Source organism: Melanostigma gelatinosum (genome assembly GCF_949748355.1).
Source record: "Melanostigma gelatinosum genome assembly, chromosome: 6".
Taxonomy (NCBI): domain Eukaryota; kingdom Metazoa; phylum Chordata; class Actinopteri; order Perciformes; family Zoarcidae; genus Melanostigma; species Melanostigma gelatinosum.
Window position 1 is genome coordinate 5,845,701 of NC_136639.1, and position 24,774 is coordinate 5,870,474.

At 45.6% G+C, this 24,774-nt stretch overlaps 1 protein-coding gene across 1 annotated transcript in view; it reads left to right on the forward strand.

Annotated features, from left to right (window-relative positions):
• Nucleotides 1-2,842: 2,842 nt before the first annotated feature.
• kcnt1b (potassium sodium-activated channel subfamily T member 1b) overlaps nt 2,843-24,774 on the forward strand; it is a 72,865-nt gene continuing 50,933 nt past the window's right edge. The window contains exons 1-4 of the mRNA XM_079270734.1: nt 2,843-3,079; nt 3,732-5,162; nt 8,350-8,419; nt 9,623-9,790. Coding sequence (XP_079126860.1) covers nt 5,096-5,162; nt 8,350-8,419; nt 9,623-9,790 — 305 coding nt within the window. The 5' untranslated portion in view covers nt 2,843-3,079; nt 3,732-5,095. The remainder of the gene's footprint in view (nt 3,080-3,731; nt 5,163-8,349; nt 8,420-9,622; nt 9,791-24,774) is intronic.

Genomic DNA, 24,774 nt, shown 5'->3' on the forward strand with positions numbered 1-24,774 from the left:
TAAAGCCAGTGCTTTTGAGTGTTGATGGGACTTTTTACAGCTAGCACAAGTAGTAGTGCAACTTAAAGAAGAGAAATGGGCTCTTTGCAGATGACGTCGCACATCGGCGTGTTTTCTAGATGGAGGGCAGGCAACTGGCACGCAGGTTCAATACTGCAGCAATAATGCCCTTGGTTTACGCTGTTTACGGCTGTTCTAACCGATCAAAAAAGGGCTATTTTTGAGTCTGGAGGAGCAGAGTCATTTTGCTAACTACATAGCTATAGCTAAAACTGACGAAAAACATAAACCATCAATGTTTTCGGCGATATCACCACCATGATCTGTGTTTTTTGCCGGTGTTTCGTCATTGTTTTTGTGCGGGAGAAAGCTAGTTAGCTATCTACCGGGAAATTTGTTTTTAGCGATGCTAGCTACCCGGGCAAAAAAACAAGACGGCAGTCGTTCAATGCTACTTTGGTTCCGAGGTCGTGGACCCAACCGCACACAAAGTATAGATGTAAGCCTCTATACTCTTCAATGACTTCATCTGGCAAGCCGTGTTGTAAGACGTCTGGAGGACGAGGTCATTTGTGACGTTGATCGCCTCCACACCGGGCAAATCGGTCAAGTTGTGGGAAAAATTGCTCTTCTTCATTTCATCACGTGATCGCAAACAAGCGATGACAAATGAAAGAAGCTTAAAGGGATGCTGGTCGTTTATTTATGTGGGAATACTACTTAAAACTGTTATTTTGTGCGTGGAGGCATTTGGGGAATTTACTTGTTCCCACCATTATTATTATTTTTTTTTTTAAATCTCAGCTACCTTTGACAACTTTTTTGACGTGTGGCAGGACTTTAGTCACACATAACGACTTACTTGACCTTTTATTCTAACCCATATTCACACATACACACACACACACACATGCACAGACGCACACACACACACACACATTCTTTAGCCCTGTGACCATGCCAAAGATAAACAGGGGTTATGTTGTGCTGCCTCTTTCTTGTCACTGACTATTTCAGTCTGTGAGAAGAGCACGTCAGTGAAATTCCCACAACCTTTTGTGAGCTTTTATTGAAAAATAAATAGATCTAAATACATCTTGCATGGCATTTTCAGCTTTTTTCTGTTATTTCATTGCATTAACTGTACCCTAGGCATATAAACCCTGCCTGTCTGTAAGGTATTACTCATACGGTGTGTGCAGCTGTGTATTAAATGGTGTATGTGGCCTCTTATGACTCCTGCTATCCTCTAAATGTCCCCCAGTGGAGCGATACAACCTTGTAGACGGTACCTGGTCGATATGCGCCCACATGCTGAGTCCCAGGGAGAACGCCGGCTGCGCCGTGTACCTGGGACACATCTACGTGGCTGGGGGCAAAGACGAGCTCAACCTGAAGCTCTGCGGTGCAGAGAGGTTTGACCCAGACACCATGAGGTGGACTCCTGTCAAACGCATGAGGAGCAAGAGGGACGACGTGAGTAATGGATCACCAAGACACCACAGATGTAAGGCCTCCCCGCAGGTCCGGTTTATTTTTATAAACGATAAGAAAAGATGGGAAAAGTCAATACGACTGACACGACTGAGGGAAAGACACAGTTCTTAATAACAGATGACCTCAAATATGTCTGTGGAGGTTTAAGGTGTCATCACTATTTTTGGATCCCACAGACTAAATATTTGTTGTTTGTTCTAAGAGCAAAATAACGGGTGAAACTCTGGTAACTTTTTTTCTGGCATGCCATGGATGGATTGGCATAACCTTTAACATGTTCACCATTTTAGTTTACCGTGTTAACATATGCCAATGACCACAAAACAGAGATGAGGCTGATGGGAATGGCATTAGTTTTGCATGTGTTTGGTCATAAACCAAATATGGAAGAAATAGAGACCTGATGATGGTGCTAGATCAGGGATTCCCAAAGTGTGGTGTGCAGTGAGGTTCTGGCTAACAGCAGTCTGAAACCCTCTTATTTACGTCGCCACCTGAACACCAAGCATGCCAGTGCAAGTCAAAAGCCCCTTACATTTTTTATATCGAAATTGGAGGAGTTACAAAACAGCCCAAAACAACTGCATTCTCATTCCATGTGTGGTTGATTGTAAATTAAATGTGATGCAATCTGCCTCTGAGCCTGTGCGTGTGTGCTCGCCATCCTGATTGCTCTTTAAAAGTCACGCCTTGTGTAACTGAAAGTTATTGAAACTTTGTTGCAGTGTTTCAGGCCGTTTTCACACCTTCAGTTGTTTGCTTTGTTCTGATTCAGGTTAATATGATACAATGTTGCAGTTGCCCCTTTGTTCGGTTTGTGTTTACACTGCAACATTTAACAGCGGACTAAATATTGTAAACAAACGCCACGCGCGAGCAAACTGTTCTCTCATTGGTCCGAAGTTTGGGAACCGCTGTGCTAGATGAAACATTCAGGGATCACCAGAGTTATTGCAATTCATCCTGATGGGGTCGCTATTGAGGCTAAAAGGTGTCTAGAAAACATATTTTGTGTATTGTGTGCTAAAACTATTGATCTCATGCTGTTATAAAAGTATATGATGATGGCACAGTGTAACTTAAATTACTTAAGTAAGCTGGTCTGCAATATTCATAATATAGTCACAAGAACATTTCAAATATATTTCATTTAGATTTGTTTGTTGATGTCATTTTCTATCATTCCCACTAACTCGTGTGTGTTGTGCCTCAGATGTCCCTCGTAGTGTTCAATGGTGCCTTGATGGCTGTCGGAGGCTCTGATGGTGTCACCAATCTGAAAACAATAGAAGCTTACTGTCATGAAACCAACACATGGAGGTAAGAAGAAAGCTAATGCCGTGACTTCCTTCATGCTCCTTAGTGCTCTTTGCTGTTGCGTTATTTGAACTGGGCTTCCAAGAGATTACTCGTCATTCAAATAACGCCCTAAGCTCTGAATCATTTTTTGTTTCCATTCCCTGTTAATGTGGTTTGCAGGAACTACACTGAAAATGCCAAACACAGCAAGGATGCAGTGATAACCAAACCATAAATACAGTAGCGGAAAACACAGTGTATCACGTATCCAGAATATTTGGGCGTAAGGATCTACATTTGTTTTTTTAATGTGAAGCAGGACAGACGGGTGAGACTATAGACAGAACTTAATACAATGGAAAAAGGGTAAAAAGAAAGAAAAGTTTGGCTTTATGGTGTGAGGTGCGTGTATAAGAGTGTCTGCTGATTCCTGAAGGTGTGAGTGTATATGCGACTATAAAGGAGCAAGTTTTCCTGATACGAGGGTTTAAATTAAGACAGAATGAGCTGCATCTCATGGGAACATTTTCATTTTGTATCGTACTTGTGTGGGAAATTAGGATGCAGTGTGGTGCTGTAAAAGGTGTAAAATATGTTCTTTGGTCAAAGTGTTATGATGAATAAGGAGAAAAGAGAAAAGCCTCATTACCCACTCAGAGAAATGACCCCTGTTCCTCTTCAATTTAAATGAAACATTCCATACAGATTACGGTCTATCTTGCCGTTACGATACAGTCATACAACCAATTCCAAGCTAAGGACAAAACAAACTTTACATCAAGGAGGTCTGCTGCTTCGATACAGTCAAAGAGAGTCCCTTTGTGATTCATGTATAGTAATGAAAGGCTCCTATATCTTACAAACGCCTTCGGGCTCCGCTGTTTACTGAGTGCTTCAATGTCTGAGTCTTGTTTTCTCCCTCCGTCTGTTTTTAGACACTTTGGAAGCATGAAGAGCAAGCATCCAGGCGGGAGAGTGGCTGTGCTGTGCTGAGACAACGCTCGTTTTATGTGAAGAGGACAGAGGTGTCGGAGAGAAATAGCCGAATGAGTGTACGGCTCGTGATGCGGCTTAAATGAGGCAGGATAATGGCTGAATAACTTAAGGATTCACTCCAATATGAGACAACGCTGCATTCGTCAAATCCTAGCTGCTGTTACATCGCAACTAGGAGCATTACATTAAAGCACATTATAGGTTACCAGGTTACCATTCAAGTTATGGATCATTTTATGTCTCCAGCTTATAAAACAGACCTTTTTAGAGAGATGAATCAGCAGCAAATACATTACATTTCCCCCCAAAAAAACACATGTCAAATATTTGGATTTGGATTTACCAATGTGATTCAGTACCACCATAATAATATCCAGACCAATACTGTTTTTATGTACCAGCCGAGCCAATTTCATCGCTCTAACCATGATATTAGACAAAAACATTGCGACGTCAAACATGACAAAGTGATCGGTGTTCCACAAAATAGTGCATTAAGCAGCACTTGTACATGTCATTTGTGTACTGCCATTTTATTGATAAGAGTAATGGGTATGAGCCAAAGAGATGGACGTAAACACAGAAGTAATTCAGATGTTTGGTTGAAGAATGTGCAGGATTTGTAGGTGACAGAATGCTCCATCTTTTCAGTATTGAGTATTTTGCTTCAATCTTAATCTTGATGTATGCTTTTGAAGGAGAAAGTACTGAATGTTTTCAAAGTAATACAGTTAAATGGTATAATGATGTGTGAGTACGTGGGTTTTTTATGTTGTAATCCTTTCTGCTTTGCTCAGGAATGTTTTCCCCTTAGGAATAGATATTCATCTGTAGGCTACTGTTTGCATGTGTACATCATGCTTCTGTCAATATCTGTGACACTATCACATTTTCAATTACCCCTCAGCATCGACTGTAAACAAATCACTGTTACTATTACGGTATTTCATCATTTAGCTTGTGTAAAACACTCAACAGCCAATAGGCAGCCACGGAATGGGTTGCAAAATAACAAAATCAGCTGGATCAAGTTGTTGGGAAAAAGAAATCTGTGAGAATCAAGATGCTGCGTGAGATAAACGCGTGAGTGAAATCTGACTGCTGGCATGGGAAAGCAGCGTAAGTGGCTGTGTGGGTTTTTCGAAACGATGACGCTCGGAGCTCTTGTCCCCTGGAGAATATAATGGGCTGAAATGTGGAGAGGCTGAGCACACAGAGCGACGCAGATTTTTTTTCCGGGAGAGACGCAAACACACACATACAAGCCAGCGGTGTCTCCAGCCAGACGCCGAGCGCACTCAGAATGAATATATTTTTCAATTTGAGGGGGACGATTGTGAGACAGATAGCAGAGGACAGAACAATTGCAGGTATGTTTTAACAGAAGGGAAATAACGGACGTAGACTATAGGTTGTGGATTTCCTAGAAGTTGCCAAGACTTTGCATGCACTGTGTGTACTCCATCTTTAATGTTGGACATTGAGATATTATGATAAGAAAATGAATAAATGACTTACGATTTGGGGACGGTTGTAATTCCAATGTGTTGTTTTTGGCAAATGTCTTTGGGGGCCATTTAAACCCTTAAGACAGATTTACTTGTTTTTACTGAATGATATGCAACTGTCACAAGTACATGTCACTTTCCACCTCTTACCACCAGATGACTCTGACTGATGTAGCGTACACACACCAGCACAGGCGTTTCACACCATTCTATTGCTCATAAAACAGAAGAAGCAGTCTTATGTATCCAGACACAAAGGCACAGACAAGTTGGAGGGCAAGAAACCATGATGATGCAGAATTACAGTTTCTATTCTTAGGTTTATTCACTTCACGAAACGCCTTTATTGGTTGTGAGAAGTTCCCTGTCAGCATCAAACACATCAGTTTTCCTCAGCACGCCACTGTAAAGTTCTCCAGTAGATGGCGAGGCACCCGTGGGTGACGTGAGCGTCCTCCTGCTGCTCCGTCTTTTGGGGGAAGGAGGGATGGAGGAGAAAGATGCTGATGCTGACAGGAAAGCATGGAAACCATGCAGGGAGTACAGCGCGCTCACATGATGTCCTTATTCTAGAAAATGTTGTGAGACAGAAGACTGCAACGGAGAAAGAGCCAGAGGAAGCGCGTGACGTGTGGGAGCAGCTGAAAACGGGATTTGCGAAGTAATTAAAAAAGAACAAGGCAAATCTGGTTCATATTCGACCGCACGGGACTAAAAATAACAGTTCATCCATGCTTCCGCCGAGCAATGTAGTTCGTCAACACTATACCAAATAAAGTTGTTGCTAGGCGACCATGAAGTCGCTCGGTATTGGTGGCGGTTTTGGGGACTCGCGCATTGATATTGAAATGAACATGTCAGGTGTGCGATAAATTACGACGGGGATTTTTATTTTAAAGGCGTGTCGGCCAACCAGCGCCGAGGAACCGGGACTAGTTTCTCACCTCATCAACCTAAATAACAGCAGCATGGAAGCCTGCAGATAGGCAGCTCGTCAAGCAGCAGTGTTGGTGTCGTCGAGGGTGACCTATTGGACTCGTGGTCGCCACCTGACCGCTGGAGTCGACTCCCCCGCCCCTTTTAGCAATTACCGGTTTTTCTAACGATGATAGGGCGTTCGCAGCCTGGGCGCGTTGATGGCAAACATCCTCATCTGTCACACAGGCAATGCTGCATGGGCAGTGTGTGGAGGTTATCTCAACCAATCGCGTGTTTACGATGATGGGCCCTCGGACACACGCGGGACCGCAGCCAGGTAAACGAAGTTGGTAAAACAAAAAAGAAGAAAAAGTCTGATTTAGCCTGTGTGCCTGACTTCATTTATAGGTTTACTCAATGCCAGCGGGAGTGTTTGTTTTGTTATTGTGTCTCCAGGCAATAACATTGCCATTCTAGCTGATCTAAACATCTGTGGTAATATAAACTCTTATTGTCTTAATGTTGTGGACGTTCAGCTCAGCTCTTGGTAGTGTTGTTGCATCCTCTCTGTTTTGCAATGGTGCTCAGTCAGATGGAGTTACTTGTGACCTTCCTCTCTGTTCTCTAACTATTTATATATAGGCTAGTGTCTCTTTAATATTGATGCTGGACTTAACTGCAGACGTTTGGTTGATCAGCAGTATAGGAAACTGTCATGATAATCTTCTTTGAAACCAGAAATTGCTCTGAAATATCTGTTTGTTCACGCGGAAAGTAGTTTGGAAGGCTTTGCGCTGTCACCAACAAACTTTTCTTTGAATATGATGTTTTGTTTTAAAGATAAACCCTTGACCAAATGAATTAATATATTTTTATATAACCATAAAGACAACTTACAGGACACATTGTTTTAGATATTGCTTATGGTCTCTGCATATTAATCCCACGTACAGTAAGTGACATCGACCTTGGGCCTATACCGCAATTCATCATATTTGAAGATCTTCTGGGTCTTCTTATTTATGGAGAGACACATTTCTATCTATGCCCTGCATGCATTTTTCCTCGCTTCATCTGCTTTCTTTGGTCTGGATCTGCGGTATATTCTCTAAGTGGAGACCGACTCCCACTGGGAGCAGTTCTGTTCCCTATCATTGTGGTCACTTCGCCTCATCCATTATGTCGTCCCTCAGAGGTTGCACACTCAGTATTTCAAGGTTCATCTTGGTGGACTTGCATTCATCGTCTCTTTTTTTAGATACTTTTATATCATCCAGTTCTCTCCTAATGTAAAGGGGACATTGAGGACACATCCTGTTTTCCTCACCAGCACACCGCTTTCTCATCCCCCCCCCCCCCATGCACTCGCTTTCCTCTGTCTCGGGGTTTTTTGGTTTCACGGGAGAGCGTGTCTCTTGGTGCTATTAGCCCACTCAAGGCTGCCCACACGGCACTATGACCACACACAAATACTCTGTATTACCCACTTATTGTTCCCTCTGGCTTACAGGAGGGTGGGATTCAAAGTCTTCTAAACAGGATGCACCAATAAATTATGGGATTATACCTCTCAGAGCCATCTATGAATTAAGATGAACATTGATTCATTCAAGTAGAAACACCCACACGCGCATGAATAAACCATGTTCAGCTGGACATGCATACGTTGTAGCTGAGGTAGAAACGTCGCTGTCCTATTTCTAAAGTTATATTCCTCTCCCTGTGTTGCTTCGTGGGCAGAAAATTGGTTTAACACCACTTTGATAAGGTGATCCCCCCCCCCCCCCAGAGTGCCTTCAATATATGTGTGGATCATAGCTGATTAACCCTCCTGAAATGCTAGTTTTCTCTTTGTCAGAATATACACTATGAATAATGAAACGACAGTGAACACATTAATATTAAACTGTGTAATCCCGCTCTGTTTAAAGAGCGGCACATTTCAGAGGTCGGGCTGAACTCTTGAGGACAGGTAAGCTGAGACACGGGCAGTGAATCATATTGCTTCCTCGCTAAGTCTGAAAGAGGTGAACTGGATTTTGTGTGTTTTTAAACTCTCTCTCACTCTGTCTTTCGTGTCTCTTTCTCTTTCACTTGCTCTCTCCTTTGTCACTCATTTCGCCCCCTCAAGAGGCAGCTATGAGCCCTCCCCGCCGATCCTCGAGCCCTCTGCGCCGATCCTCCGGTTCCCATGATGACAGGTAATTTCCCGAAGCTCTTAATTCCCCTATATGTGACACTGAGTGGCATGGTGGTAACGCATGTACATAAGCGCACACGACTCCGTAGCTAGCACTGTGTGCAGTAGACACACACGTGCACTTTTACTGTTATGTACAAGCAGGTGGGTTGTATTTTCATACTCGTCTCCGCAGTAATCAGTCCCTTCAGTGTCAACTTTGACTTTTTTTTCTTTTTCTATAATTTATGTGATTGTGTATGTTTTTTTTAAAATTAATACATGACACACGTGAAATAGGACAGTTACGTCAAACCATTTGGTTCAGACGTTCATGCATGACTTACTTTGGCTCGGAGAATCCGTCGACGTTGAGCATTTCTTTCATCTGATTTCTCTGCTGCGTTTGACACTGTAGACCGAACAGCTTAAGAGTTCGGGCACAATCCTCATTCAAGTGTTTAAATGCATGCAGTGTTCATTTGGAATCAGTATGCACACAGATAAACTTCTCCTTTGCTCATTTATTTTGCCCCAGATCAATAAATACAGCGATTTTCTGTACTCGTGTGTTCTTACTCATTATGCAACCCTGTAACTGCCTTTAGACTTCTCAGTACAATTCCCTCCCCAGCAATGGACTTTTCAGTCATTGGACCTCATGCAAGACGTTTTTGTATTCTTAACATTCTCTTGCTTTTTTTTAGTACGATGAGCTCATACGAGTGTTCCACCTCAGATTCAGCGAACGCTCCTAACTTCAGATAACTGTGTAAATGACAAGCGTAAATGAGCGTGCATTCATGGTAATTGGAAATGGAAATTAGCATAATTAAAGCATCAATCATACCATATAAGGCTATGCGTCTATGCCCCTTATGTCATATATCAAAGTACTGCTTCCGGAGAAAGTCTATAATCTTTAACAGAGTCTGCAGCGGAATTAAAACACCCGCTAAAGCCAAGGTATGGGGGAAAAATACCAAGTTAAAATTAATTCAAAATACAAGAAAATCTGTGAATACGTCAAGTTCTCCTAAATCACTCGTGTACAAATCTGTTCATACGTGTGGTTCTTGTGTGAAGCCCAATGTCTTATATTCACTGTACATACACAATCTTATCGTGGTCAGTTAGCTTGGAAAAATGTGCTGTAATGTCGCTGCAATGTACCAGACTCTCTGCATGTCGATGAGCAGATGCTGCTGTCCTCCTCGTCCCGCAGGCCCTCCACTGACACCCTGCAGAGGAACAACAGCAGCAACTCTGGCGTCATCCTGGACATCTCGGCTCTCAAGATGGCAGAGGTGGACACGGAGGTGCCTCCTCTTCCGCCTCGCTATCGCTTCAGGGATTTGCTGCTGGGGGACCAGACATTTCAGAATGATGACAGGTAGCATGAAAAACTACTGTATATGAGAGGCTGCTCAGGGATGTTCATGGAGGGGCCTGTGTGTGTGTGTGTGTGTGTGTATATGCGTGTGTGTATGTGCATACATGCACTTAATTCATCTTCAAATCTCCCTGGACACTTGAAACACTGTTTTCACACGTTTCTATTGTATACAACACATTCCAGGAGTTACTTTGTGCTGAATATTGTAGTTTCCTAAATCGCTGTACTCGCATTCCCTCGAGCTGCCTCGTCTACTTCTACCTCGGTTACTGTTTTCCGACATTTCCCAGAATGACTACTCATGACAACCCCCTAGAGATGTGGCGTGACTTGTGCTCAGCTGTTGGTTTTATGTGTAGGTGGATAGAGCAGTGGAAATAGAGACAAGCCGAGGTTTTTGGAGTGGTAAACGTCTTGAACAGATCCTGTGGCTGAATTGCACTGCGGACTATCTGCAGTACTGGTTACACAGAAAAAAACAATCCTGTCTGTGAATATAACCTTGTTTGATTGTCACATTAGTACAGTTTTTTTAGAACGAAATGCAAGTATTACAGGTAGTTTGAACATACTCTGTCTTCTTTAAAAATCCAGAGTGTTTTCGACGGTTGTTTTCCTCTTGCCCTGAGCTGAAGTGTTTGGGAGTCTCCTATGAGTTACATTATTGCTGCGGTTGGAGAGGCAGACCAACAGATGTTGTTTGCAGCCAAAGAGAGGGGGAAGAATTAGCCGAGCATGAGCCCCGGCTGAGTGCCGCGGAGCTCTCCGTGGTGCTGAAATGAAGCCGTCTCACTGAAGGATCAGCAGCCACGTCAATATTGGCTTGCAAAGAGCAAACGGAGAGCAGCGCTTTGCAGTTTTTCCTGTGGCTTTGTCAGTAACCTTAAAGCTAACATGATATTCTTTACTTGAACTTCATCACACTGTTAAATCCTCTTCGCTGTGTTTGTTAAAGGAGCTTCTCAGGACTGGACTGTTAGCTGTTTTCGTCCAGTAATATCGGCAAGGGCCTTTTTCTTTAAATAAACTGAGCAAAGAAGAGGTAGAAGAGGCAGTCGTCTCACATCTACTGAAGGGGTCTTTGGAACCTTTTCTTGCCTCAGGGTTACATTCCTGAATAAACATTGTATTTAGCTTGTGCAGCCGGCCCGGCCTGCAGCAGCACCGTAGATCATTTTATCGATGGCTGAATCTGACAGCGCGTTATCTCGCCTCGCCAGCCTTTTGGTTATCCGCAGCAGCCACAGCAGTGTTTTAGCAACGAGTCGATCAGCTTCAATGGCTTTTGTGTTTTTACAATTGGCTTATTGATCTTGTGTGAATGGACGGTGAATGCCGTTACTTGTGAAATCGCATTTTGAAAGCAAGTATTTTGCAGTAAATATAACATTCAGTTTTTCCACCGTCCTTCATCGTCATTCTGTCCACTCACCCACTGTCGCCAGGGCTCCCTGCAGTAAATAGCTGTCAGTATATTTGAGATAAATGCTACATGTAACCTTTAGAACAGCAGTCTAGTATTTGACCATTTCTCCCCATTGATCTGTGGTCTTTCCCAGGGATGCAGGGATTTCTTGACTGCAGATCCTTATGGCTTTGTTTTTCGAGCTGCATGCCAGTTTTATCTGTACTGTTGACATAACAAATGGTTTGAGGCCAAAGAAAAATAAAGCAACACTGAAACACGGTATAGGTTACAGTGCACATCAATTGCGTGGAAATTCAGTCAACAGGCAGTGACATAGATCAGTTTTCTGCCTTGTAGACCTTGAGATGCTAGAATATGGCAATGAAGGAGACTACGTGATATTGCATGTGTAGTCGTATGTTCGTGTGTAAGAGAGTGTGTGTGTACGCATGTTTCATCCAGTAGATCCTCTGTGAATTGTTTTGCTGATCGCTATTCAATTGCAAAGGGTAATTAGGGTTTGTTGCTGGGTTACCAACGCATGTATGCCTGTGTGTGTGTGTGCATGCTAGGTCTTGTCACAGAGCTACAGTAATTCACAGATGCCGACAAAACAGCCATTGTTTCTTCAAAACAAGTAACAGCTGTAAACTGTAGCTTATCAGACACACATCTGCACAATGTGTGTTGCGAAACCAAGATGCAAAAAAGAAGAAAACACGATTATTGATAGTGTGTTATGGCGCTAATTGCTATTTTCCGAGCTCCGGAGTGGAAAAGGAAGCAAACGACGTCACTGAGCTTCGGTGACGCTCTATTTCCTGGTGGTTGATCATGATTCCTGATGTTGATTATTTCCTGTGTCGATGCCTTGTCGATTGTAAAGCCTCAAAACAAATGGTCTTTCGCATCTGTTTCCTGGCATCTGTCATAGTTTGCTATGAGAGTCGGAGGCAGTGGGCGGAAAGACTCCCTAAACATTGCTAGAAGGGAGTCCCGTTATGCAGCGGGCAGAGCCGTCAGATGATCAAACAGGTTGTAAATAAGATGGTTTGATCGAGTTATACCAAACCAAATATCATAAAAATAAAGGTTTGTGCCAGAATGTCCAATTTGAACTAGGAATGAGCGCTGCAGAAACCAACATTTACAGAAGCGGATCCTGACGCCATCCGTGGGTGTTTGATCAAGTCTTCCATCATGGTGTATTTTATATTGGTATATATATGTAGTATTATATTGCGAATCCTCTTGGGGGGGGGAAGCAATTTGAGAAACTAACCCCCGTCACAGGTTGTGAGTAGTTCAGTTGAAGGGTATTGTTCCTTACTCATTTCAAAAAGATGTAACCGTATTTCACAAGACAGAAGAAAGGAATAGAGAAAGGTCTGAAAAATACACATTAATCATTCATAACATTGTGAAGCAGAATGTAGTTCTTCGGTTGTTGGTCCGTACCAGGGTTGGATTGACAGCTTTCACACCAGCCCAAACAATCGTACGAGCAAAGGGAACCCAGTTTGTTTTTACTGAACTATTCAGTTTAGCCGTGTAAGCATCCGTAATGTCTCCAAATATCCAGAAAAACTGAGCAGAATTTTCCTTTGTAACAATGTAAGATTATTGCACTCATTGACCGTGTCTCTTAGTGTTTTTACAAGTTGTATAACTTTCTCAGTGTGTGTCGCTCCAACAGTATTAGGGCAATAAGTCCTTCTGTGCTGTTACATTATGTGGTTCCGTTAATGTCTTTGTGTCTGTGGTGTGGATTTGTGTGTGTGTGTGTGTGTGTGTGGAGGGGGGGGGGGGGTCTCCCTCCTGAGCTGTCATTATCTCCAGGGTTTGGTGTAAGAGGGCTGTAATTATGGCTTGGCTGTGTGGGTGGTTGGGTGCTGAAGAGGAGCAATCACGCTGAAGTCATGAAGGCTGACAGCCAATTGGACTGTGAGTGTTTGAGTATTGTTTGTGCAGGTGTCTATGTATGTGCTCACCTGTGTGTGTGTGTGTGTGTGTGTGTGTTCACCTCCTGAGTGTCTGATTGTACATCCGAGTGTGTGTACGTAGGCTTATTTCTCGGTCTGTCAGCCAGCGCAGGAGGGCAAGCCTCAGTCAGCGTCGGAAATAGAAACGACAAAGCCATCGAACACTTTTATACATGCCGACAGGGTTTGAAAACGGAGAGAGCATCAGGATGAAAATTGGTTCCATCTATCTTTCCTCTGCGTGTCATCAAGGCAGGATGCTGATGGTAGTATAATGTCGACAGAGTGAGGAGTGTTAATTGGTCGCTGAATCAACTCTAAACACCTCCTCATGAGTCAAATAGTGGCACTTGGAATGGTGACCCAGCACTGACATGTTCCGCTGTCGAGCAACAGCTCGTCCCAGACACTGATCGTTCACTCGTACTGCCGTGAAAATGTTTTATCTCCAATATGACAGCTTTACAACAGCCCATAAGAGGCCTTGTTTTTAACCTTGGTCATCATTTTGAGTTGATTTAGATTGATTCTGATATATTTCATAAACCAAAGTTTACCCCAGACCACAGAATCAAACTCCAAGTGGAAAAAAGAGAGATTGCAGACCCATTTTGGCAGCAGCTGTTTGTTTGCACTGATTCTGTGGCAGAAGCGACTGCTGGGATTTGATGCCTGGATGCTTTCCACCTGAGTTTAGGAGGGTGTTGATAAGACGGAGAACAAAGACACCCAGGGAGACGAGAAGCAGAAGGAACATAAAATCAGAGGAAGGCACAGTTATCAGTGACACTAATGTGAGGATGATTGGGTGCAATAAGTCACGGAGGACTTGAACGCTCGCAGGCTATGTTTACACTGCAGGCCCTCATGCTCAATGACAAATCCTGGTTCATGTTGCAGAGAGGATCGGTAGCATAGTTTTTGTAACACTGTATATGTGTGCTCTCTGTTTATGCATGTATCATGAATATACATTTCTGATGATAACGATCACAAACAATATGTCATAAGAATTTTTTTATTATTACATACAAAGAGCTTGGTCTCATGAAATGCATAACAGTGGTACAATTGCTTTAGTTGCGTCATACATATTCGATTTTTTGAGATTTTCTGTATTGTGCTGCATTTTCATACTGTAGAATATATTGTCCTGAGTTTTGCACACAAAATTCCAATTTTGACTCAATGCAGTATCTCCCTGAACAAGTGAGTTTCCTGTTAAATGTTGTGTCCGGTACTCCGGTACAGCTTGCTCTAAGGTTATGGCACCTGTGACAGCCGAGGGGGGGAAACCCTGTGGTCAAGACGATGCAGAGTGATTATGGACTGAGGAAAAATTGCATGAAATAACATCTCGGGTAAAAGAGGGGGGGGGACCACCTTGGATACTATGAATTGTGACCCTACCGTTTCCCAACTCGACGTACTTGAAATGCTGAGTGCTGTCGCTGGTGACACGCACGGCTCCGCTTAGCAACCAGAGCTTGCAATGTAGACCATAGGTGGCATTAGTCACCACCATCAGCACAGAGTGGGTGGGCGACACCGCTAGACTTGTTCTCATCAGCAGCGGAGTGGCTGTGTGTCTCCGGCGTGCTGTCTGTTTGAGAACTGCCGTTGGTATTTCGGTGCCCCGAACGCGTTGTCCACATTCTGTCTGTCTGTTTCACATTCTGTCTGTTTCGTCACATTTTAAGGGGGTAAGTTTCTCTGAGGATTTGTGCCGCCAGCGAGCAGAAACTGGAATGGGAAAAAGTAAACGGTAAAAGATGAGGCCGAGCCGAGGCATTGCATTCCTGAAAATGTTTAATTTGGACAATTTCAAAGATTTAGTTCCCCTTAACACAGTGGAGGTATTAGTGAAAGCAGCAGAGCGTGCTTAAGCATCTCTCCTAAAGCCTTTTATTGGTGTTCATATGAAACCACATTACAAAGGGATAAACGCGAACATTCAGAAGTGGTTGCCAGGCTGAAGTAGTGCAGCTGTTGCCGTGTTCTTCACATGGTCCCTCAAAAACGAATCCAAGTGGTTTCCTCTGTGGCTAAGCATTGATTGGCAACTGTTACTGTTGTGCCCTGTCACAGTGGCTGAGCGCACATACACTGTATATCAGAAGTGGAAGTTGTCACCGTGATGTCGCCCATTGGTTTGTGGAATAGTGTTGTGAAACTTGTTCAGCATTTTGGTCGTTGCCATCTTTGTTTTTAACGACCAAATGTGACGAGAGTTGGTGGAGTTAGTACAACTAAGTATAACTGAATGTTAGGGGTGTAACGGTACGCGTATTCGTATTGAACCGTTCGGTACGAGGCTCACGGTTCAGTACGCATGACGAATTCTTTTTTTTTTTTTAAACCTTTATTTAACCAGGTAGTCCCATTGAGATTAAAAATCTCTTTTGCAAGATGTAAGTAACAATACTACATAACATTAAGGAGCAGTTTTTGTTTTTTATGCTTATGTGTTGCTAAGAAGACACCCCAGAAGATGGGTCACTCAGGTATAGTTCCATCATTGTTCAAAGTCAAAGAATAACTTTATGATGTTAGTTATAATCGGCAACAAATGATCACATAGAGGTCTCTTAGTTGCGTTTGTTGTGAGGTGCTGATGAACTTATTTGCCTGTTTTGGCCCCACTGAAGTAATCAGAAAAATGTTTCATAATGAATAGAGCTGCTGTGCTTCACTGATCACGGATGTGCAGCATTATTTTATTGAAGAGCCCAGTTGCAGCCTCTCCTACTGTCTGTTTGCTTCGACACTATAGTCCCTCATTCAGTATAATACAAGACGGATATCAGTAGTTTATTTGGCTGTTTCAGCTGAATGAAAGGGACAATGAAAGATACTTTCAGTCATTAAAACCACATCAGTAATTACTTTTTTTCAAAGGCCCCAAAGATAGAAAAACAACAACATAAAATTGAGTTAAATGATAAAATGGGTGAGCAAAAAACATTGAAATCGATCCGACCACGGATTTCTGAATATTTACATTTTCTGGACATCATGAGCAGGTAGACTGTTATTCAAACAGTTCATCCATGGATCAATACTGTACGGTCTGGGCTGAGATTCATAACCAAAGAAGACATTAAAAGTTATCCAAATAAGAAATTTTGCAGCTGTTTCTAGCTACATCGCAAATTGGCAAATAAAAGCTGATTGTCCTATTTAATGCAAATGAGGATGGCACCACCACGGCTTTCTGGCACATCATCATGCTGGGAGCTGTTGTTTTATTCATGAAACTGTTGAACGTGGCCTGCTTGTGTCTTTTAATGTGGCCTAATAAAAGTGCCTGCATATTTCCAGAGAAGTTTCTAAGGGAAATGGTTGTATCCTAAAACCCCAAACAGTCGTATTCATTCTGTTTTATTGGAAAGCATATTAAATGAGTAAATGCTGCACTCGCTGAAGTAGTATTTCTTTACGGTTCAAGGGACTCATCTTCATAAGAGATTGAAAGGAATGATTTAATGGTCCCATGGACAAAATGAAGACGATGACATTTATTTCTTTCTTTTGATGGATGGACCACTGGCTCTGGCAAACCCATTACACAAGTGAACAGCTGCGACATCTTCATTTTTGGAAGAGAATTTAAGGTTATGAACAGTAAATGGGTAGTTGAAGTTTTTTTTTTTTTTGCACGAAACAGCAGTCGGCAAGCAAAAGCATCCCTGTGTGCGCGGCGCTCAAGTGTGTGTGTGTGTGTGCACTCGTGAGTGTAAGCCTGCCAGTGGCATTGGCTAGACTTCTTCCTCCTCTCTGGCGATGCTGTGCACAGGCAGACAGCTCGCCCACAGCAGCGCCAGCTCACTGCCTTAATATGTTTTGACAGAGGAAGCATTATCGCAGCTCTTGACGCCCATCTGCAGCACGGAGGGAGGCCTGGTTGCTCACCAAGACTGTGAAATTCTCCGGCCCATCAATGGCGTGTTCTCACAGGCAGCATGTAGTTCACAAATGTCCCATATGTTTACTCTATCGAACATATGCAAATTCCATCAATGAAGAATGTAAATACAGTTTTCATCCAACAATTAAGGTGGGGCAAAATCTCAGATTTTTCAAATCCCATCTGATTTTTTTGACGATATACAATTACCTTTTAATTTATTTTTTTTAGACAAACTAGGCCTACAAAAGAATTACGAAGCAGGATTTGTAAAAAAAAATAGTTGAAGTGAAAATCCACTTTCACCTTTAAATGTCGTCCCCAACCATGTTGTAGTGGCCATTTGTCGGCTAAATCAAACTTAAACAAATAATAATCAAACGCCACTGATGCACCGTGGTCGGTATCTTTACGCAGCCAGAAGAGAGTAAAATGTCCAAGCAGGATTCAATTTTGGTGTATTTATTAAATAAAGCAAATAAAACAAGCAAACAAACTAATTAACAAACTCCTGTCGTGCTGTCTCTCCTGTCCTGTGTAGCTGGTAAAAACTATACGCCCACCCCGGTGCATGCTGGTCCTACCTTTCTACTTGTTTAAATAGCAACAGGTGCCCACAGTAATTACCCAAAAAATAATAGAAACAAACAAATTACTATTAAAGAGAAAAATAATCTTAACATATGAAACATCTACAATAATTAAACAATACTACTTATAAATGAAATAACAAAATACAATATCAAATAAATAGCTCCAACATTCCAGCCCCTAATTGTGCATAATATCACAATTATTATTCTCAAACTGTCACGGGAGTTCACAGATAGGACCCAAACGCAAGACCACAGGAGACAGAAGTGAATGTTAAACAGGCTTTATTTATAGACAGGTGGGTGCAGGTGTGGAGCCCGTGGTCCGACACCCGAGTGGCAGATCGACAGTGTGATGTCCCGTGGCTCGACACTGGAGAGTTGACAGATCGACGGTGTGAGTCCCGTGGCTCGACACTGGAGGGCTGGTGAGTTGACGGCGTGAAGTCCCGTGGCTCGATACTGGAGTCGACAGAGTGTAATCCGTAGACCACAACGAGAGCAGAGCGGCAGAGCGCATCCACAAAACATAAGGAGGGCAGAGCGGCGAAGTGTAATCCCCAGACACCAGGAGGGCAGAGGAGCGGAGTGTAATCCACAGACACAAGGCGGGCAGAGGAACCACGGGGTTTCAGCGGGAGAAGACGGTACGACCTGACACTCCCAGACTGCAGGACCAGAGTTTATATAGTGGCAGGCTACTCATTAAGGGGCCCTGAGTCTGGTGTGTCAGGCTGCAGGAGGTGATCAGCTTGAGTGTCCTCAGCCGTGCACGATTAAGGGTGCGGCCCTGGGAGGTGTCTGAAGGCAGAGGACAAACAGAGCACATGGCACACCACAACAGACAGGGGAATCCTGGATCCTGACAGTACCCCCCCCTTAAGGCACGGATTCCAGACGTAACACAAGACCCAACACAGGGCGGGTGGAGGGGGTCCGGAGGAGGGATGTCCCCACAGCTATAAGGCCGACTAGGGTGGGCGGCGGGGGTCCGGAGGAGGGGTGACAGGCTCTGACCCGCCACGGGGCCGCCGAAGAGCGTCGGCCCCCGGTGCTCCGGCGGCCGGCCGGGAGGGCAGAAGGGCTCCGGACACGGGTGCTCCGGCGGACGGCCGGGAGGGCAGAAGGGCTCCGGCCACGGGTGCTCCGGCGGACGGCCGGGCGGGCGGAAGGGCTCCGGCCCCGGGTGCTCCGGCGGGCGGCCGGGCGGGCGGAAGGGCTCTGGAGAATAGGATGCTGGTGCCGCAGTGGCAGGTACTGGAGGTCTCTGCTGCTCCGCGACGGCAGCGGGCACTGGAGGTCGCTGCTGCTCAGAGACGGCAGCGGGCACTGGAGGTCGCTGCCGCTCAGAGACGGCAACTGGAGGTCGTTGCGCCTCTGGGACGGCGGCCGGGTGTGGGAGAGGCTGCGGCACGGAGGCGGCGACAGGAACTGGAGCGGACTGCGGCGCTGAGGCGGCAGGAACTGGAGCGGGCTGCGGCGCTGAGGCGGCAGGAACTGAAGCGGGCTGCGGCGTAGAGGCGGCAGCGGCAGGAACTGGCGTAGAGGTGGCAGGAACTGGAGCTGCGGCGGTAGGAACTGGAGCTGCGGCGGCAGGAACTGGAGCTGCGGCGGCAGGAACTGGAGGTTGCTGCTGCTCCGGGATGACAGCGGCGGGAACTGGAGGTCGCTGCTGCTCCGGGATGACAGCGGCGGGAACTGGAGGTCGCTGCTGCTCCGGGACGGCAGCGGCGGGAACTGGCGGTCGCTGCTCTGGGACGGCAGCGGCGGGAGCTGGAGGTCGCTGCTGATCTGGGACGGCAGCGGCGGGAACTGGAGGTCGCTGCTGCTCCGGGATGACAGCGGCGGGAACTGGAGGTCGCTGCTGCTCCGGGACGGCAGCGGCGGGAACTGGCGGTCGCTGCTCTGGGACGGCAGCGGCGGGAGCTGGAGGTCGCTGCTGATCTGGGACGGCAGCGGCGGGAACTGGAGGTCGCTGCTGCTCTGGGACGGCAGCCGTGGGAACTGGAGGTCGCTGCTGCTCCGGGATGACAGCGGCGGGAACTGGGGGTCGCTGCTGCACTGCGACTGCGGCGGCCGGGACTGGAGGTCGCCACGGTATGGAGACAGCGGCGGCCGGGACTGGAGGTCGCCGCGGTACGGAGACGGCGGCGACCGGGACTGGCGAAAGCTGTGCCGCAGAGGCGGTAGGAACCGGAGCTAGCTGCGGCGAAGAGGTGACAGGAACAGGAGCCGGCTGCAATGCAGTCTGACTACGGGGAGCCGGAGTCGACCGGGCCACTGAGTGTTCCGCTACCCTTGCATGGCTCAGTCTCCGGCTGAGAAGGCGCTTGACCAGATACTCAGAGTTCCCCAGAGGGTCAAAAACTCTCATCAGAGCAGTCACAAAGTCCACATACCCCACAGTATTAGGCTGGTCGCTGCTCACTGTGTACATGGCCCAGTCCAAAGCCCTTCCCCGCAGTAAGCAGACCACGTAAGACACCTTGGACCTGTCTGAGGCGAAAGTCAGGGGCTGTCGGTCAAACACCCGTTGGCATAGCAACAGGAAGCCTTGACACCTCCCCAGTGTTCCATCATAGGGACTCGGAGCCGGCACGGGGGATTCCCAGACCGGCGGAGCGAGGACAGGAGAGGGGAGTGCAGGTGATGGGTCCGGTGCTGGAGCCGGCTGAAGCTGGCCTGTCCGAACCAGTCCCTGCAAGATGCGGCCAACCCCAGAGACCTCAGCTTCCATGGATTGCAGGGCTTGACGCATCTCCATGAGCATCTGCTGGGGTGCCTCCAGCTGCGTGCTATATCCGGCCAGCGTAGCTGCTCCTGTGGTTGCTGGGTCCATTATGGTCAGGTCGTTCTGTCACGGGAGTTCACAGATAGGACCCAAACGCAAGACCACAGGAGACAGAAGTGAATGTTAAACAGGCTTTATTTATAGACAGGTGGGTGCAGGTGTGGAGCCCGTGGTCCGACACCCGAGTGGCAGATCGACAGTGTGATGTCCCGTGGCTCGACACTGGAGAGTTGACAGATCGACGGTGTGAGTCCCGTGGCTCGACACTGGAGGGCTGGTGAGTTGACGGCGTGAAGTCCCGTGGCTCGATACTGGAGTCGACAGAGTGTAATCCGTAGACCACAACGAGAGCAGAGCGGCAGAGCGCATCCACAAAACATAAGGAGGGCAGAGCGGCGAAGTGTAATCCCCAGACACCAGGAGGGCAGAGGAGCGGAGTGTAATCCACAGACACAAGGCGGGCAGAGGAACCACGGGGTTTCAGCGGGAGAAGACGGTACGACCTGACACTCCCAGACTGCAGGACCAGAGTTTATATAGTGGCAGGCTACTCATTAAGGGGCCCTGAGTCTGGTGTGTCAGGCTGCAGGAGGTGATCAGCTTGAGTGTCCTCAGCCGTGCACGATTAAGGGTGCGGCCCTGGGAGGTGTCTGAAGGCAGAGGACAAACAGAGCACATGGCACACCACAACAGACAGGGGAATCCTGGATCCTGACACAAACGAGCTATTCCTATAATAAACATGACCTAAAGTTAATCTTCTTCTTGACTCCTACAACAAAAAGAAAGATTAGAGAGAGAGAAAATAGAGGTCGAGAAAACATCAGTCCATGATGTTTAGTCTGCTGCTTCCAAAAGCAGACAGAGCTTCGTCACCGGCCTCTCCAGAATGCTGGTCCTGGTTTGAAGTCGCACAGACCGCACCAGCCCCTTTGTATCTGGTCTTGCCTCCAAAACTTTTCCCATCATCCAAGATCCTCTTGGAGCTGTAGAGTCCGCAACAAGGACAATGTCTCCAGCAGTGAGGCTTCTTCTTGGCCTTGTCCACTTTTGTCTCTCTTGCATTATAGGCAGGTACTCAGAGATCCATCTCTTCCAGAAGAGTTCAGCCATGTACTGTACTTGCTTCCACCTTTTCTTGATGTACAGATCACTTTGAATGAATAGTCCTGGTGGCATGATTGGTTTGCCTTTTAACATTAGAATGTGGTTTGGTGTGAGAGCTTCAAGGTCATCTGGGTCATCTGAGACTTTTGTGATGGGTCTGTCATTTAGAATTGCTTCAACCTCACAGAAAATAGTCTGGAGCCCTTCATCGTCCAGAATTTGCTGTTGCAGAACTGAGGTGAGAACACCTTTCACTGAACGAATCAGGCGCTCCCAGATGCCGCCTTGATGGGAAGCTGCTGGGGTGTTAAAGTTCCATTTTATGCCATCCTGGACCAAAGCCCTTTGAATTTTGTCATGATTCAGAACAGCCAGACTTTCCTTCAGCTCCCGGTTGGCTCCAACAAAGTTTGTGCCATTATCCGACCTGATAGTGGAGACTGCACCTCGTCTACAGATGAACCTTCGTACTGCATTTATACAGGAGTCTGTGTCTAGTGTATATGCCACTTCCAAATGCACAGCACGACTGGTAAGACAGGTGAAAAGCACTCCATATCTCTTCAGAAGACTTCTTCCTCTTTTAACATTGATGGGCCCAAAATAGTCAACTCCAACATTTGTAAAAGGAGCTTTATCAGGCAACACTCTCTCCTCCGGCAAGTCTGCCATCTTCTGTTCACCAAGCTTTCCTCTGTTGCGTCTACAAACAACACAGTCAGATATGACTTTCCTGGCAGCGGAATTTGCATTGATGATCCAGTACTTTTGCCGTGACCTTGACAGCATGTGATTTCTTCCAGCATGTCCCAGCTGATGATGGATATGGCGCAAAATCAGCGTGGATACATGCAGGTCTTTGGACAAAATAACTGGATGTTTGGATTCTGCTGGCAGTGCTGCTTTACTCAGCCGACCACCAACTCTGAGAATTTCATCATCCATTACTGGGTCTAGTTTGTACAGCGGACTTTCTTTGTGGATGTTTTTAAAGCATCCTTTCAGTGAGGCAATTTCAGCTTTGAACTTGTGTCGTTGTACATATTGAATGATTGACTTCTCCGCCTTAGCAAGATCTTCAGGTGTTATTCTTTGTCCTTTGAGTGTGGCTTTAAAGCTTTGAACTTTTCTTTGCACTTCATGCTCCCGATTCTTCAGATCGTCCTTTCTGAGGCCTGCAGAAGCACAAAACTCCTTTCTCTTCTGTCCCAATAACAAGAGACGTTCCTTGACCTTCAGAAACCAAGCCACAGATGTTTTTAGTCTAGTCCAAGATGAAAAATAGTAGATCAGGTGGTTGGTGGCATTTTCCAAATCCTTGATGATAGCATTTACCATTAAGTCCCTTTTGACCTCTGGGTCATCTGCAGAAATCACATCAAGATTCCCATCAAGTTTAGGCCACTCCTTCTTTGACTGATAGAGAAACTCAGGTCCACTTATCCATCTCCTGCCTTTCAGGAAATCCTCAGCTCTCATTCCTCTTGATGCTTCATCTGCTGGATTATCCTTGGAACCCACATATCTCCACTGATCTACATCTGCTGCTTCTCTGATGAAAGAGGTTCTGTTTGCCACAAAAGTGTGGAATCGTCTGGTTTCACTAGAGATATACTTAAGGACTGTTGTACTGTCCGTCCAGAAGACTGACTTCTCCAGCTTGAGTTGCAACTCCTTCCGAAGCATTTTATCCACACGAACTGCAAGAACTGCGGCTGTGAGTTCCAGTCGAGGAATTGTGGTCTGCTTTAGTGGGGCAACTCTGGCCTTTCCCAAGAGAAATGCAACATGTACTTTATCATCAGTTTCCAATCTCACGTAAGACACAGTTCCATAGCCAACTTGACTGGCATCAGAAAAGTGGTGAAGTTGTGCTGTAGCAGGTTCTCCAAAGTCTCTGGGCTTAATACAGCGGTCCACTTTGAACTCAGACATCCTTTGCAGGTCCTCAAGCCAATTAGACCATTGTTCAGCGAAAGAGTGGGAAATAGTGTCATCCCAACCCAAGTTTCTCCTACAAAGCTCCTGCAGTAACAGCTTGGCTGGCATGCTGAATGGGGCTAGAAATCCCAAAGGGTCATAAAGTGAGCTGACCACTGACAAAATGCCTCTTCTGGTGTTTGGCTGTTGTTGTAGTGATGTCCTGAACTTGAACTTGTCAGTTTCAATGCACCACTCTAGTCCTAGTGCTCGCTCCATTGGAAGTTGGTCTGTATCCAAATCCAGTTCCACCATTTCTTTTGGTCTTTTGTCCTCAGCGATTGACAGCAGCACTGTGCGGCTGTTGCTGATCCATCTTGAAAGATTGAATCCTCCTTTATGACAGAGCGCATTCAAATCTTTGATTATTTGCAGTGCCTCCTCCTCTGACGCCATGGATTTCAGGCAGTCATCCACATAAAAATTATGTTTGACTGTATTTGTCACTTCTGGAGGGAAATGTTGGACATTATCATCTGCAGTTCTCCTCAAAGCATAATTTGCACAACTTGGTGAGGATACAGCTCCAAACAGATGTACTTTCATCCGATACTCCAGTGGAGACTGCGCAGTGTCACCATCAGACCACCAGAGGAAGCGGAGAAAGTTGATGTGCTTTTCTGAGACACGAACTTGATGAAACATGGCTTGGATGTCGGCCATTACTGCAACGGGCTCTTGCCTAAATCGGACGAGGACTCCAATAAGAGTGTTAGTGAGATCAGGTCCCTGCAACAGCTGGCAGTTCAGTGATGTCCCTTTAAAAGTTGCTCCACAATCAAAAACAACTCTTAGTTTGCCTTTTCTGGGATGATAGACTCCATGATGAGGGATATACCACACCTTTCCATCACTTTGTTCGAGTTGATCAGCAGGTACCATCTCAGCATATCCTTGAGTTATCATGTTGTTTAGGAATGCGGTATATTCCTCCTTAAATGGAACATTCTTGACAAATTTTCTTTTCAGGCTTCGGAGGCGCTGTTCTGCAACACAGCGATTGTTAGGCAAGACAGAATTTTCCTGTCTGAAAGGTAAGTCAATACAGTAATGGTCTCCAGTTAATACTGTTGTGTTGCTCATAACATTCATGAACTTGATGTCTTCTCTGGACATTTCAATCTGCTCCTCTGATGATCTCTCATTAAAGTCATGGTTATACTGTTTAACCAGCATTCCTTGCAGATGTTCCACAGAGATTCGGTTGGCTGTT